At 36.7% G+C, this 14662-nt stretch overlaps 1 protein-coding gene across 1 annotated transcript in view; it reads right to left on the reverse strand.

Annotated features, from left to right (window-relative positions):
• sorcs3a (sortilin related VPS10 domain containing receptor 3a) overlaps positions 1-14662 on the reverse strand; it is a 336334-nt gene that overhangs the window by 116618 nt on the left and 205054 nt on the right. The window contains exon 4 of the mRNA XM_052126718.1: positions 14222-14380. Coding sequence (XP_051982678.1) covers positions 14222-14380 — 159 coding nt within the window. The remainder of the gene's footprint in view (positions 1-14221; positions 14381-14662) is intronic.

Below are 14662 nucleotides of genomic sequence, written 5' to 3' on the forward strand. Positions count from 1 at the left end.
CTGGAATAACACAGTAGGGGAGAGTGTGGTAAGATGAGCCAGTGGGAAAGTGGATCCACCACCTGTATATGGGCAACCATACACAATTTTTTCCATGTGACCCTAAATTTAGTTTGCATTCTCCATTTTCATCTTGCTGTGGAATGTAGAACCATGTGGATAAAGTAGTAAGCATATGTTTTCACAAAAAAACTGTTTTATGCCAAAGTACTTTTTTGTATAGGGTATAATCAGTCTCACATCAAAAGTAATTTATCTCAGTTTAAAAAGTTATATCAGATACGGTGATGAACTGGCAGTGTGTAAATCACGTGAGTGAATTATCAAAAGTGTAGCTCTGGGTTGCTAGACTAAGCACTTTTCCCAAAATGGTGGCTGTGTGGCAAAATGAGCCAGAGCTTGGGGGTAAGTTCAACCAGTGGTTCATCTTACCCCCTCCTGTTTACATGAGGGGGTAAGTAAAATTCAAATATTTGGTGTTTAAATTAGTGTGGCATCCTAACAATGAATAACTGGCAATATATTTAATGTTAGCTGTCATGCCACGTAATTACAGAAGAAATCTGATAGGGGCTCCACACCCCTAGAAGAGTTAAAGTTAATGGAGGAAAATCCATCTGTAAAGTGTCAAAAGAAAGAAAGATTGATAAGTCAGCCCTTCGCAGATATCTAGAAAAGGTAGAAGATGGGAAGACACTAACATCTGGATGCAAAGGAACCTCTGAGAGTAAGAAGATATTTAGGAAAGACATAGAGAATGAGCTTGCAGACCACATAAAAAACAATTCTGACAGGTTATATGGCTTCATGACAAAGAAATGCCGTGAACTGGCATTTGAATTGGCAAAAAGTAACACATTCCAGTCCCCAGAAACTGGACAGAGAATAGACTTTCATTTCTTAATCCTAGAGACTTGGCAAACAATCTTCAGGTTTCAGAACTGTTTGGCAGGTTAGTCTGAATGTATAGGACAGACAAGGCTTAGTGAGTGCAACATAAAAAAATGCAGTCCACAAAGTTAAAATGAGTGACTCTAAACTATTTTACTGTAGGTCGAGACTGTTTCAGAACTGTAGACAGTTTGGTTGCAATATTTATTTCATGAACACCAATAATATCAGCAGAATGGGGCATTTAATTATTAATGATTATATTTAGAGTAATTCATTAAAATCTGGTTAATACCATAGTTAGTAATAATTAGTAGGCCTAACTGTTTTCTCAGATGGCTCAACTTACCCTGTCAGCTGGATCAGCTTACTCCTAACATGAGGCAAGTTGAGCCACAAGACCACTTTTTTGGGACCCGATATTTTGTTGTTAATTTGAGTTAGGCACACCGCTAAGGTTTCAGTTGATGGCTCAGATCCTGAAATTGTGGTGTATGTATTCATTTTATTCCTGTCTCGTATTCGCTTGGCTACAGGTCAACTTAAGTAAAAAAAGGGTTCATCTTACCCCACTCTCCCCTATGGTCTGTTATATTGCTATGAAGATATTTCTGTGGTAAACTTTTCCAAGTTTATTGCATGATTTTGCTGGATTGGCACGTTTTCTTCTTTCTTTCCTTATTCAATCAACACAGCTTTAGTTACATTGGTTTTGGGTGAGAGGCGGCTGGTAAGTTGCTGCTAAAGTCCACTCAAACTAGGTTGTAAATACAGATATAGGCTTATTAACTGCGATTAGCCCTACAAGTCTGTTTCTTAAAATACTTTGCATGGTTGAAGTGTGTCCCTTGGCATTGAATAACTCTCCCAAGATGCTGAGAATGCACTTCATTGGATTTTTTGCTGTCCCTTAAGGAAGTGACCTTGAAGTAGTGTATAGCTTTGAACATAATTTACCTGGGTGATCTAAACCGGGCATGTATTCTTGGTTCATGCAGTAACTTTAAAAATAGTTTTCAAAATCAACCTGACTCCATCATGATACACAAGCTAAAGTCATTTTTAAGGTTCAGATTCCCAAACACACACAAATAAAACCTTTAGTATAACCTGTGCTAAACATGGAACTTTTAATTTTCCGCTGGCTGTAGAACTAATCATGTCATGAAAAAATGTTCAGGTCTTATTGTATCCCAAAATCAAGAGGACATATATATATATATTTCATAAGAAATTATATTCTGTAAAAATACATGCAAACCTATTTTTAAGGATCATAACAATAAATACAAATTGTATTAAAATTGGCATAAATAAAACTAGTATAACAAAGTATACCATGATGCATACTTTAAAATGTAAATGATGTAAAATTAGTATATGTAAACATCAAATATGATCTAAATTTACAATATAGAATTAAGTTAACCTAAAATACACTCACCAGCCACTTTATTTGCCGCAATTATCTAATCAACCAATCGTGTGGCAGCAGTGTAATGTGTAAAATCTTTCAGATATGGGTGAGGAGCTTCAGTTAACGTCCACATCAATCATCAGAATGGGGAAAAATGGGATTTCAGTGATTTGGACCGTGGATTGATTGTTGGTGCCAGACTGGCTGGTTTGAGGATTTCTGTAACTGCTGATCTCCTGGGATTTTCATTCAAAACAGTCTCTAGAGTGTAAAGAGAATGGTGTGGGGGCAGAAATAAACAAAATATAAAGCCAGAAGCAATTCTGTGTGTGAAAATGGCTTGAGGTCAGATGAGAATGGCTAGACTGGTCCAAGCTGACAGGAATGTGACAGTAACCCAAATAAACATACATTACAACAATTCTATGCAGAAAAGCATTTCTGAATGTACAACACATCGAACGGTGAGGTGGACAATTGGAAAAACATTGCCTGGTCTGACAAATCTGGATTTCCGCTGAGGTACAAAAATGGTAGGTCCACTGTAGCCTCAGTTTTCTTTTCTTGGCTGACAGAAGTGGAACAGAAGTGGTCTGCTGGCTATAATTGTACAGAGCGGTTATCTGAGTTACCGTAGCCTTTCTGTCAGCTCGAACCAGTCTGGCCATTCTCCGTTGACTTCTCTCATCAACAAGGTGTTATCGTCCACAGAACTGCCACTCAATGGTTGTAGTTTTTATTTCTTCACACCATTCTCTTTATACTCTAGAGACTGATGTGCATGGAAATCCAAGGAGATCAGCAGTTACAGAAATATTCAAACCAGCCTGTCTGGCACCAAAAATCATGCCACGGTCTAAATCACTGAGATACATTTTTGGTCCCCATTCTGATGGTAGATGTGAACATTATCTCAAGCTCCTGAACAATATATGCATGATTTTATACATTACACTGCTTCCACACAATTGGCTGATTAGATAATCGCATGAATATGTAGTTGCTCAGGTGCACCTAATAAGTGGCCGATGAGTGTATAAAACAGTTAAAATAAGATTTAATACAATATACAGTATCATATGACAATAATAACATTTTTATAATTTTTTTAAAATAAAATATACTTATTTTATTTATTTCTTTTTGGTGAAATTTGACCAATATATGCTATTGACAGACTTTATGAGATTCACTCAAAAACTGAACAGTTGTGTCAATACCATTTAGTTTTGTGGTGGCACAACATTTAAAGCAGGGGTTCGTGAATCTGCCATGATAAAAAGCAAGTTATTAGATTTACAATAAGCGTTATATAAGATATATTAAATGTATTAAAGGGATAGTTCACCGAAAATGTAACTTTTGTTAAAACATGTTCCAAATCCATATTACTTTCTTGCTTCGGTGAAACATAACAGGAAATGCTAGGCAGAATGTAGGGACCATCCACTTTCAGTGATTGTTAAAAGAAGCATTATACTTAATTTTCCATGTGTATTTTACAGGAGAAAGAGAAATGGGCTAAAGCAAATAACTGGTAATCAGAAGGTCACTGGTTCGATTCCCACAGCCACCACCATTGTGTCCTCGAGCAAGGCACTTAACTCCAGGTTGCTCCGGGGGGGATTGTCCCTGTAGTAAGGGCACTCTAAGGGGGCTTTCACACTAGCACTTTTGGTGCGCACCCCGGTTCGAATGACGTCAGAGTTCGGTTCGTTTGGATGATGTGAACGCTGTCTTCCGAACTCGGGTGCGCACCCGCGAACCGTACTCGGGTCCACTTAAAAAGGTGGTCTGGGGTACGGTTCATGTGAACTCCAGTACGGTTCGCTGCTGATATGAACGCAATCGAACCAAACCGCGGAAGTGAACCGCTATTGATGAGGTATAATGTGGTTGTCAGTCTCACACGCGTCACTTTCAAAATGAGCGGAAAGGGTTTACTTTCGTGCGTGCGTGCATGTGTGCGTGTGTGTGTGTATACACTTACCTTGACGAAAAGCAGGATTGACGCACACGCACTGCAAGCAGAGAGATGATTTCTGCTTGCCTTCGCAAAAATTGTCTTCGGCGGACAGCCCGCTGTCTTTTGAACGATTTCAGTATTTTTGCGGCAGACAGACGCAAGTGTGTTTCTGTATCTTGATGTTGAAAACAAAACCAAAGGTTGAAAAAAAGAAGAACAAATGTGAACCGAGCAAGTCTATTCATTGAATTTTGACGCCTTTTCATTTCGCGGTTATCAAGCAACACGATCACGCACCAGCTGCAGCTTGATGACGTAAGCGCATCGCGGTTCGGATACAAATATATAATGTGAACACAGTCCATCGGGGGCAGGGGGGAGGGGGGAGCAATCGAACTCGGGTTCGGAACAGGCAATCGAACCAAGTGTGAAAGCCCCCTAAGTCGCTTTGGATAAAAGCGTCTGCCAAATGTGTAAATTTAAATGTATGTAACTACATGAAAGTGACAAAATGATGGAAATAACATCTTGTTTGGGTTTAACTATGGCTTTAAGAATAAACACTGGGCGAATATCTCTCAATTTGAAAAATACTTATTGAACTAAATGTGTGCAAATAGAGAAATGTTTGTATACCAGTCAGGGAGACCTTATTTTGTCGTCCCGACAGACATACTGTGGGTACAGAGCAGTGACACTAAGCTGTTCCTATTTGCGTAAGTAAATGTCAGCCTTGTCTAGAGCCCCTATGTGGTATTCGATGGCAAATAGGGACTACATGTTTAGAAACGTATAGGCAGAGAGGAAAGGATAGATGGAATAATTTGCAGTGTGAGAGAAGAGGGATGATAGATGTTGAGCACTTGCGCAACACAGCAATAAATATCTGTCACAACGGACTTAAGGGGTCCCATGAGAAAACCTGTGGATTCATAAAACTGTAAGTTCTGCACTGGTGTAAAAAGTAATAAAACTGGATTATAAAGATAGCAACTGAATTAGATCAGATGGATAAAATACATATCAGTTTCCACTGATATTTACGGGAGCTTAATTTATCTTTAAGCATTTGAGCAGACAGAGCTCAGACAGAAATGTATGTCAGTCGAAGAAGAAAAAAAACGTACATAAAAAATTTATAAAACTGCATTAAATATATATTTTTTTATTTATTTTTATTTTTCAATGTCATTTGCCATTCCAAAAGTTACAATTACAGTTTCATAGAGAGCAGGGCGGGTATGAACACAACTAATGTTGTACTAGTGTCTCCATTGGTCCACTAGTTCTAGATTAACAGCATTGAGATAATTTCATCTACAGGTATATTAGTTGTTCTTCTGTGACGGCATTGCATTTAGCGTAACTTTTACACCATACAAAACCTGCTTAATTTGATTGATGTTTGGCTGGTGCCAAATACAGTTTCACACTTATTTACTCTTCATGGACTAACCATGAAGATCACATTGTATCTAATAGCATCCATATGGCTTTGAAAGGAATCACATTGCATTCATGTAGAGTAAATATAAATTAAAGTTAATCCTTGTTTATAATGAGCTTGGGAACCTCAGAAGATCTAACTTGCTGAAGTTTGTAAATTATTCAAAAGAATAAAGTATAAATAACAATCTGAAGGCATTTCTTACTGATTTTGTTGTTCCATTATGGAATAACAATGATAAAGTAGCTATATTTAAACTTTCAAAGGGATAGTTTACCCAAAAATGAAAATTCTGGATCATTTTCTCACACTCATTGTTTCAAACCTGTATGACTTTCTCCCTTCTGTGCAGGGACGGATTACCGACCGGGCCAGTGGGGCCAGTGCCCAGGTGCCCTTGACTACCAGGGGGCCCTTGACTGCCCAGGGGTGCCCTGAGCTTTAAGGCAGCGCAATCTAGTTTGGTGATCCCCCGCTTGAAAATCCCTTTGAGCATGAACAACGAACCCCCCAAAACCTGATGAGCCTCAGTCACCATCTTTTTTTGATGATACCATTTTTCCTAAAATGTAGTTTGTTCCATTGAAGAAAGGCATATGGGTTTGGAACCACATGATGGTGAGTATATGAGGACAGTTGTATCCCTTTCTATCCCTTTAACTTTACTTTTCTGGTTTGCTTAATATGCCAGTCAGCATGGCTCATGCTTTTCCCTATCTAAAGTCTCCCTTTCACAATGACTAACTTGCACAACATTCTAAAAATTATTATCCAAAATGACAAAGGCTAAGTGACGGCTCCCAACTTTTAGAGACCTGGTCAGGTAAAAATAAAAATAATAACAAAAGGTCAGTGCACAGATGAAAAAGCAAAGTGCCTGCTAGAGATCTGAATTTTAAATACTTTCTGAAGGCAAAGAAGAATCATGATAGGGGTTAAGCTACCAAACTTCAATCAAATATATGAATTTCATCAAAGTGGTATTTTTCTGAAAGAAATATTACTCGCCTTTTAAAACTCCAATTATGCCACACTAAATTATGTGTAATTACTTCATAAAATCTTACAAGTGTTGCATTAGTTTATTGCCACAGTGCACATATTGCAAATTGATCCTGCTAAGCAAAATCACAACCCTGAATCTGAGCAACCATAAACAGTTTGAAGCAATTCAAACAAGGAAGCCAGAGACGGAATACAGCGGTCAAAAATGATGCTTGTGCACCAGACCTGCCATGCAGTTCATCCAAGTATAAGAATCACACACTGTAAATAGACATTATACCCAAATCGAACCCCATTTGTTCCATAGATTGAATATTGCTATAGAAACCCAACTAGTTTGTCAATGTTTCTGTCGCATCTTGTAATGCCTTTCATTTAGCTACATTTTTACCAATGCACCATCTGCTAAATTCACAAAACATGCACAGTTTTCCAGTCCAACACAAGTGTAAATCCATCTGTCTCCTGGCGCTCTTCGACATAAAGCAACAGCACTTCATATGAATCCTAATATAACTTTATTTCTTGCTGTGTTTTATTTTTTTGCATGCTGACACTAAGTCACAGATGCGTGGCTGCGATGCAATTATTTCGAGATTCAACATTCACATACACCTGTCTTTTTCATTGGTATCTTTTACAACAACCGCAGAACAATGTGGAAAACATCACAGATGCAACAAATTCTCAAGTTTATTTATATCTATAACTTAAGTTCCTCCATGGCTAATATAATGTGCCTTAGTAGCTTCTATTATTCATAGCATTGATATGACATTCATCCTAATTAAGACGTTCATCATGGTGATACTTATCAAAAATAAATATTTAAATGTATCAATTACCTCTAGAGCAGTGCCTTGTGCTTATGCACATTTATAAATGTGTTTTATCTATGTAAGAACAAGCTATATTTAGCATCAATATGCAGTTTATCTTAATAAAAAGTTCATGATGGTCGCACTTCTTAAATATAAATGTGTTAAATATCTCTTAACCTCTGCAATGCACTTATGGACATTTATAGATGTGTAATGCCTAGCTAAAAACATATAAATAGCATCAATATGCAGTATATCCTAATTAAGAAGTTAATGATAGGGACACCTATTAAAATTAAGCTTTAAATGTATTCATTATCTCTAAACCACTGCATTGCGGTTATGGACATTTATAATACCCATGTAACAACATGTCATATATCAATATGCAGTTTATCCTAATTAAGAAGTACATGATGGTGAAACTTATTATGAAAACGATTTTGTATGTCTCTATGAATGTCTCTAAACCCCTGCCTTGTGCTCATAAACATTTGCATATGTGTAATAGCTATGTAATAACATATTATCTGTAGCACCAATATGCTGTTTATCCAAATTAACAAGTTCATGATGGTGACACTTGTTAAAAAAAGGGATTTCTTATCTTTAAACCTCTTCATTGTGTTTATATACATTTATAGATGTGTAATAGCTATGTAACAACATGTTATTTGAGGCACCAATTTTCAATTTACCCTAATTAAGTTAATGGTGATAAAAAAAAATTATAATAATGTAATACCATGTTTACAAATATTTAATAACACATCTCAGACAATAAGTGCATGGTATTGAATTTATTTTTGAATTCATGCCATAGACATACAATGCAGACATGTACTACTGGTATGCCATTTACTCATGCCAGTGACTTTATGCAAATACAGAGAAACTTTCTTTCAGATGGCTCTCAGTGGATGTGATGCCATCTCAGTCCCTGTAATTAATGTGTGATGTGTGGTTATGCCAGTGTCAATCATGTGTAATCTGTACTGCCATTAAAGGCGAGCATGTCAGAGCGATTGATCTGAGGTGCCTCTCACATGCTGTTTTATTCTCCTGCAGTGAAAAGGCCATGGCATTTGATTGACAGTGTGTCTCTGCCTGTATAACAACTTGCTCGCTAATGTTCTTACTAAAAGCAAAAGTCATCTCTCTCTGATTATCGCAGACTGGTTCTGCCGGAGATGTTATTTGTACATCACAGTTTGAAAAGGAAAGTTTGAAAAGTTGCAATAAAGGGTTTGATTTGAACCTTAGTGGATGGGGTTTCTTTGTTGTTTACTGGCTTACAATTAAAAATTATAGCCCTAAGCCAAATGCATGTCTCATTAGCATATTTTGGTCACTTTTACTTTATTATAATTTTTTTTTAAATCTATGCAAATCAGTGTAAAAACGGAAAAACAAAATCTCTCTCTCTCTCTCTCTCTCTCTCTCTCTCTCTCGCACTCTTACTCGTGTGATGTTGCTTATATACAACAGTTCAATGAACAAGTAAATGTAATGTTTTTTTTTTTTAAACTGAGTACGGTCATAAAAACATATTTTTGCATGGAACTACTTTCTTACGTGATGGATCAGAATCTGCTGTTGCTGGTTCAAACCAAATGATGCATCAAAGCCTTTGTTAGTAATTAAAAAATGACACTTTAGAAACAGTATCACAGCTTGTGCTGTTTCTAAGAAGTTATTGGATAAACAAGAATATGTGTGTGTGTGTGTGTGTGTGTGTGTGTGTGTGTGTGTGTGTGTGTGTGTGAGTGTTTGTGTGTGTGCATGTGTGTGTGTGTGTGTGTGTGTGTGTGTGTGTGTGTGTGTGTGTGTGTGTGTGTGAGAGAGAAAGATACAGATTGAGCGTGTGCGATCACCTGTTGCCACTCCCAAGCAGAGATGCTGTCAGCTTTCTGAAGGTCAGCTATTATACCTATTTCATGGTAGCCAGTGTATAACAGTCTTTCACTATAAAAACAGAAATATCATCTGCCATTTTAAATAGCAATGTGGAAAGTCTGGTAAGAGGTAAGCACATTGAGTTCAGTCTGTTGTGTCTCTCAGCTGTGATGAGCCATAATGCTGAATTTGTTCGTTTAAAGCCATTTAAAGCTATTTCCTAGCTATATCACGTAGAGTTGTTGTAGGTTAACACTGGCTGATGCGGATTCACTTCACGTCACCTAATTGGCTCATATTGCACACAAAAATGATCTTTTGCCACCACATGCTGGCTAACATATGTAATAAACATGTAAAAAGAGACACATACAGTAGCTCTTAACACATATACACTGCTCTTACACTTTAGTTTAGAATGGCATGAACTCAAGAGGAGTGATACACACAGTGAAGCGTCGGAGTGCTGATGGTGTCAGACCATCAGTACTCATGGAACGACTCTCGTCCAATCAGATTCGAAAACAGTGGTTTACAGTATATATATATATATATTGTGTGTATATATATATATATATATATATATATATATATATATATATATATATATATATATATATATACATCGACTCTGATTGGACGAGAGATGATCTATGAGTACTGATGGTCTGACACCATCAGCACTCAAACACTTCACTATGTGTATCACATTAAAGTGTAAGAGCAGTGCATATGGATCAAGAGATACTGTTTGTCTTTTTTTACATTACATATGTTATCCATCAGGTGGTGGCAAAAGATCATTTTTGTGTGTTTTATGAGCCAATTAGGTGACGTGAAGTGAATCCGTGTCAGCCAGTGTTTACATAAAACAGCTCTACATGATATAGCTAGGAAATAGCTTTAAACGGCTTTAAACAAACAACTACTATATTGTATATATATTTTTTATTGTTATACTGTATATATTCATATTTGTATATTGTTTTATATATATATATATATATATTACAATATATATTGTATACAATACAATACAAATTGCCGGTTTGACAACTAGTCCCAATTTCCCATATATATATAAATGCCCCGATTTTCGAATTTATAACAATTTTATTTTTATTTTTATATTTCTACATCTGAAAAAGAAAATTAATTTTTACTTGTGTCACAACAGATCAGTGTGTCTCCATTTGTAATAAAAAGGCTTCCTTAAGATGCAGTGTTATAACGCTGTATCTCTGCCATCTCTGCCACGGCTCTCAATTGCCAAGCAATTACACAAAGTAGCTGTCTGCATCAATGACCCATGAAAAGATGAAACCAACAAAAGAAAAGAAAACAAAAGCTTGTGCTTTAAGTACATAGTGGTGAAGATCTGGCTTATGTAACATGCAAAATTTACATATCAGTAGCACACTACAGTCTGAAGGCCAAGATCTCTTTGGCTCAGATTTTTTGACTTTATTTATTTTTTTGGTTTAAGGATCAGTGAGTGGTGGTTGAAGGTTATGCTGATCTACTCTAAGACAAGTGCATTCTCTTATTTCTCTTAAAAATGCAACTGTGGGATATATCCAGTGAGGAGCTCTTCTACGTATGACAGTTCAGAGACAACAAAATCCTTGTGTTGCCTAAACCAGAGTGTTGGAAGGGCTCCCTTTTTTTTTTTTAACCAATGAAGAGTCAAGGCTCTCTCATGTCATGGCAGCTTACTGCTGGAGATATTGGGTCCTTGTCAGATATTTCACAACATTTGCTGATTTAATGTTGCCCAGTCAATTAGAGGGGCTAGGAAAAGCCCAAGAGAACTGTACAGTACAATCCAGAGTCCATTTCATTTAACAGCATTCTGTTGTTTTCTACTGATGTCCAGGCCTGGCTCTTTAAAGATCTGTCTGAGCTACTGCTATACACCATCACCCAGCACTGTCAGGCTCACTGTGAAGGACAAGTTGCTGATCTAGGACTTGAATTTACTGCTGTAGCAGACTGATCTCACTCTGAAATCGATGACAGGTAGGTTGAAATTTTATCCGCTGAAATCGGTCTGGAATTATTGAAATTCGAACCACTGTCCCCAGTGGCCAAAGCAGGAATTGTTGTTGAAATATGGTCATGTGTGAGCACCAGTTTCTGGATAAAATGTATACAGAGTGGCGCCAAAAGCGAGTTCTAAATGATTAAATTAAAGTAAAAATTAAATTTTAGATTGGAAATGCATACAAATGCAGGGATGGTAAATACTTCAATAAAAATTGCTTCCGTAGAATAAACAGAATATATATATTATTGGGTTTGGGGTTATTTGTGTTTGTCACGTCGCTTGACCCCCTCAGGGATCCTGGGAACCTAAAATGTATATGATGTCTTATGGGGCGTTGGGGAAGGTTACATCCAGCCTGATGTTGTCTGCTCCTTTGGCACGTGACAGCTTGCTTGCACCTGCATCAGCAGTTCACGTAACTCAGTTGAGTGTTGTGGGGTTATTGGATAGGGACCCCTAGTGTCACTACAATCGACACAACATCGAGTGAGTGACAGAAGGGGAACGTCTAAATTACTGTTGTAACCCCCGTTGTGTCCCTCTTGCCACAACACTCTACCAACCTCTGTAACGTCCGAACCTTATTCTCGGATCCTCAATGCTGTATTAAGTTTACAGTGTTTTTTATCCACATATTTTCAATATCAATGTTAGATGTATAAACTTAAAGAGAATTTTGTATTGTATATTTTTTTTTATTTTTATAAATATATAGTTCCAAAGCAGCTTTACAGAGAATATGTCCTTACAACCCCCAGTAAGCAAGCTAAAGGTTCTAAAAATATTAGTTTCAATCAAAACAATATATGCAGTTTTGATTTTATTTCTTAATGGCTCAATAAAATCAATAAAATAAAATAAGCATAATTCATATAATTATTTCTGACCAGTCTTTAGAAAGTAGAATGAAAGACTAATAATGTCAAAGGCGATAATGTCATTTTGTTTGTTTTGTTTCCACAGACACACTAGCACCATCTTGTTGCCCCCTAGGAGTCCTCTAACCCCAATTTAAAATACAGCTGGTGTAAAAACAAGTTCTTTCAAATGTTCTTTCAACATAACTGACATGTCTGTTATCGAGGTTAAAATAATGGGATGATTTCTTTATGATTTTTGTTTCAGACAACTATCTGCAAAGAAACAAGAGTATATTGAATATTTGTTGAATATTTGACATTGATGACACATTGTTGAATGGAAGATTGGCAAACAAGTTCTGTGACTGTCATGTCTGCAACATTTTGCTGTTGTATTTTATTATATTTTATATAACTTGTCACTCGACAAGACTAGTTTGCAATGCTTATTTCAATCCCCATCCCCTTTTGGAGTAGAAATGTGCCCAATGAGGCCAAAGATCTGTAAATGCCAACATCTGCTTCCCTATCCAATACAGGGGGAGGATGATTTCCGATCCCAATAACCCAGTTGCCTCGCTGTTGCATAAAATGTTCATTTAGATCCAGCTAGCTATTAGTACAATTAAATTACTTTGGCGGACACTTGCTTGTCAATGAAACCTTGAGAGAATCAATCAATGTAAAAAAATGTTGACTGTATGTTGCCAAGAGGCTATTTTAAGTAAGAGGCTTGAGATGGGCTGATATCAAAGATTGGACCTGACCAGTCTGACACCTCTCTACAAGACAATGCTTCAAGTGCTATCTGTTTTCCCCCTGGGCACAGTGTCAGTGACCCTTGCCGATTGAGAAAATTAGACACTTTAATGCCACATGGCCACATCATTAATATGTGTCATTTCTGAGCAAATAAGGCTGACTTTAAGGTTTTTTAACGTTTTACCCAGGGGGGTGCTTGAGAGGGCTTTGCCCCTCCAAATTATAACTTTTTGAGTAAAACAATCAATTTACTTTTACAGTTAATAGATAAAATCATGTTTCTTTGTGAGTAAACCATATGAGTAGGCTCTTAATTCATGATGAAAAACACATGCGACACATCACTTTGATTATATTTTATTTAAATTGTTATGTTTCTTGTGCCATCCTGTTGTGACTGTAAATATGTCTCAATATATCTTTTGTCCAGATCATTTCTGGGAACCACAGTTCTTGCTTTAAAAATCAATCTACTTCAAATGCTTTTGCCTAATTTCACATTGCCACAGTAAAGGATGTCCTTTCCTGAATGGATTACATTATTCATCCAGTTTTACAGTGTAAATCAGATAAACACTTATCTTTCACAAGAAATCTTTTAGTCACTAAGTTGTCTTTATAGACCAACTATGGATTTTAATAAATGGCATATAAAGAGAGACCTTTAAAAGTCAAAGTTTTCTCTCATTTTTACTCTCTCCATCTCTCTTTCCCACACTCACTCTTTCTATCACATCATTCAATTCTTCTACATCTCATAACCGAAAGTTTTGTCCATGGTAACTGATTCTGTTTTTGCAAGTTTCAAGCAATAACAAGATAACAATATTACTTTGTCACTCTTCTTGCTATTTAAATATTATACCAGCAAATATAAATGTAATGTAAAGTAGCCTTGTCTAGGTACATCTAACTACCACACAGTTTATATTGTTTGAAAACAATTAAAGTGAGCATTTCATATCACAAATCCAAAACAGCAATCAAAATCTAAGCATATTATGTCTTGTTTCCTCTACTCTTGATGTTAAACCAATGCACATCTGTATAGACCAGTGAAACCTTCAGTATTTGAATTCCAGTGTAACCATTTTCTCAGCAAAGCTTACCTTCTGGTCATGGCTGTAGGCCAATGCCCAATCCTCTTGTGTGTGATGGAAAAGTAGACTTAAGACGTAGAAACTCAAGCGGTATTTCTGGTAACTGGCACCCTCATCTGAACTGATGAGAATACTGCTTTCAAACTCTGGGTCAGTCAACACCATTATCTAACAAAGAGAAAAAATATATATATATATTTTTAACTGTTTCATTTGATTTAAAGAGAGAAAAGGAAAGGTTTAGAAATTATTAGAAAGAATTGTCAGCAAAAGCAGTTAAAGAACCCATGAAATGTCATCAGTTTTCTTCCCAGAGTTGACTTTTGATTTCCTATTGAAACAGGAAGTTAGGGCAGAACATATTGACAGGCTTGCCCCCCTTTTTAACCGGCTTACAACCTTTCGTTTACACCACAGTTGTCAAGTAGCAATTCCCAACGTCATTAGGAA

Source organism: Xyrauchen texanus, chromosome 5 (assembly GCF_025860055.1).
Source record: "Xyrauchen texanus isolate HMW12.3.18 chromosome 5, RBS_HiC_50CHRs, whole genome shotgun sequence".
Classification (NCBI taxonomy): Eukaryota; Metazoa; Chordata; class Actinopteri; order Cypriniformes; family Catostomidae; genus Xyrauchen; species Xyrauchen texanus.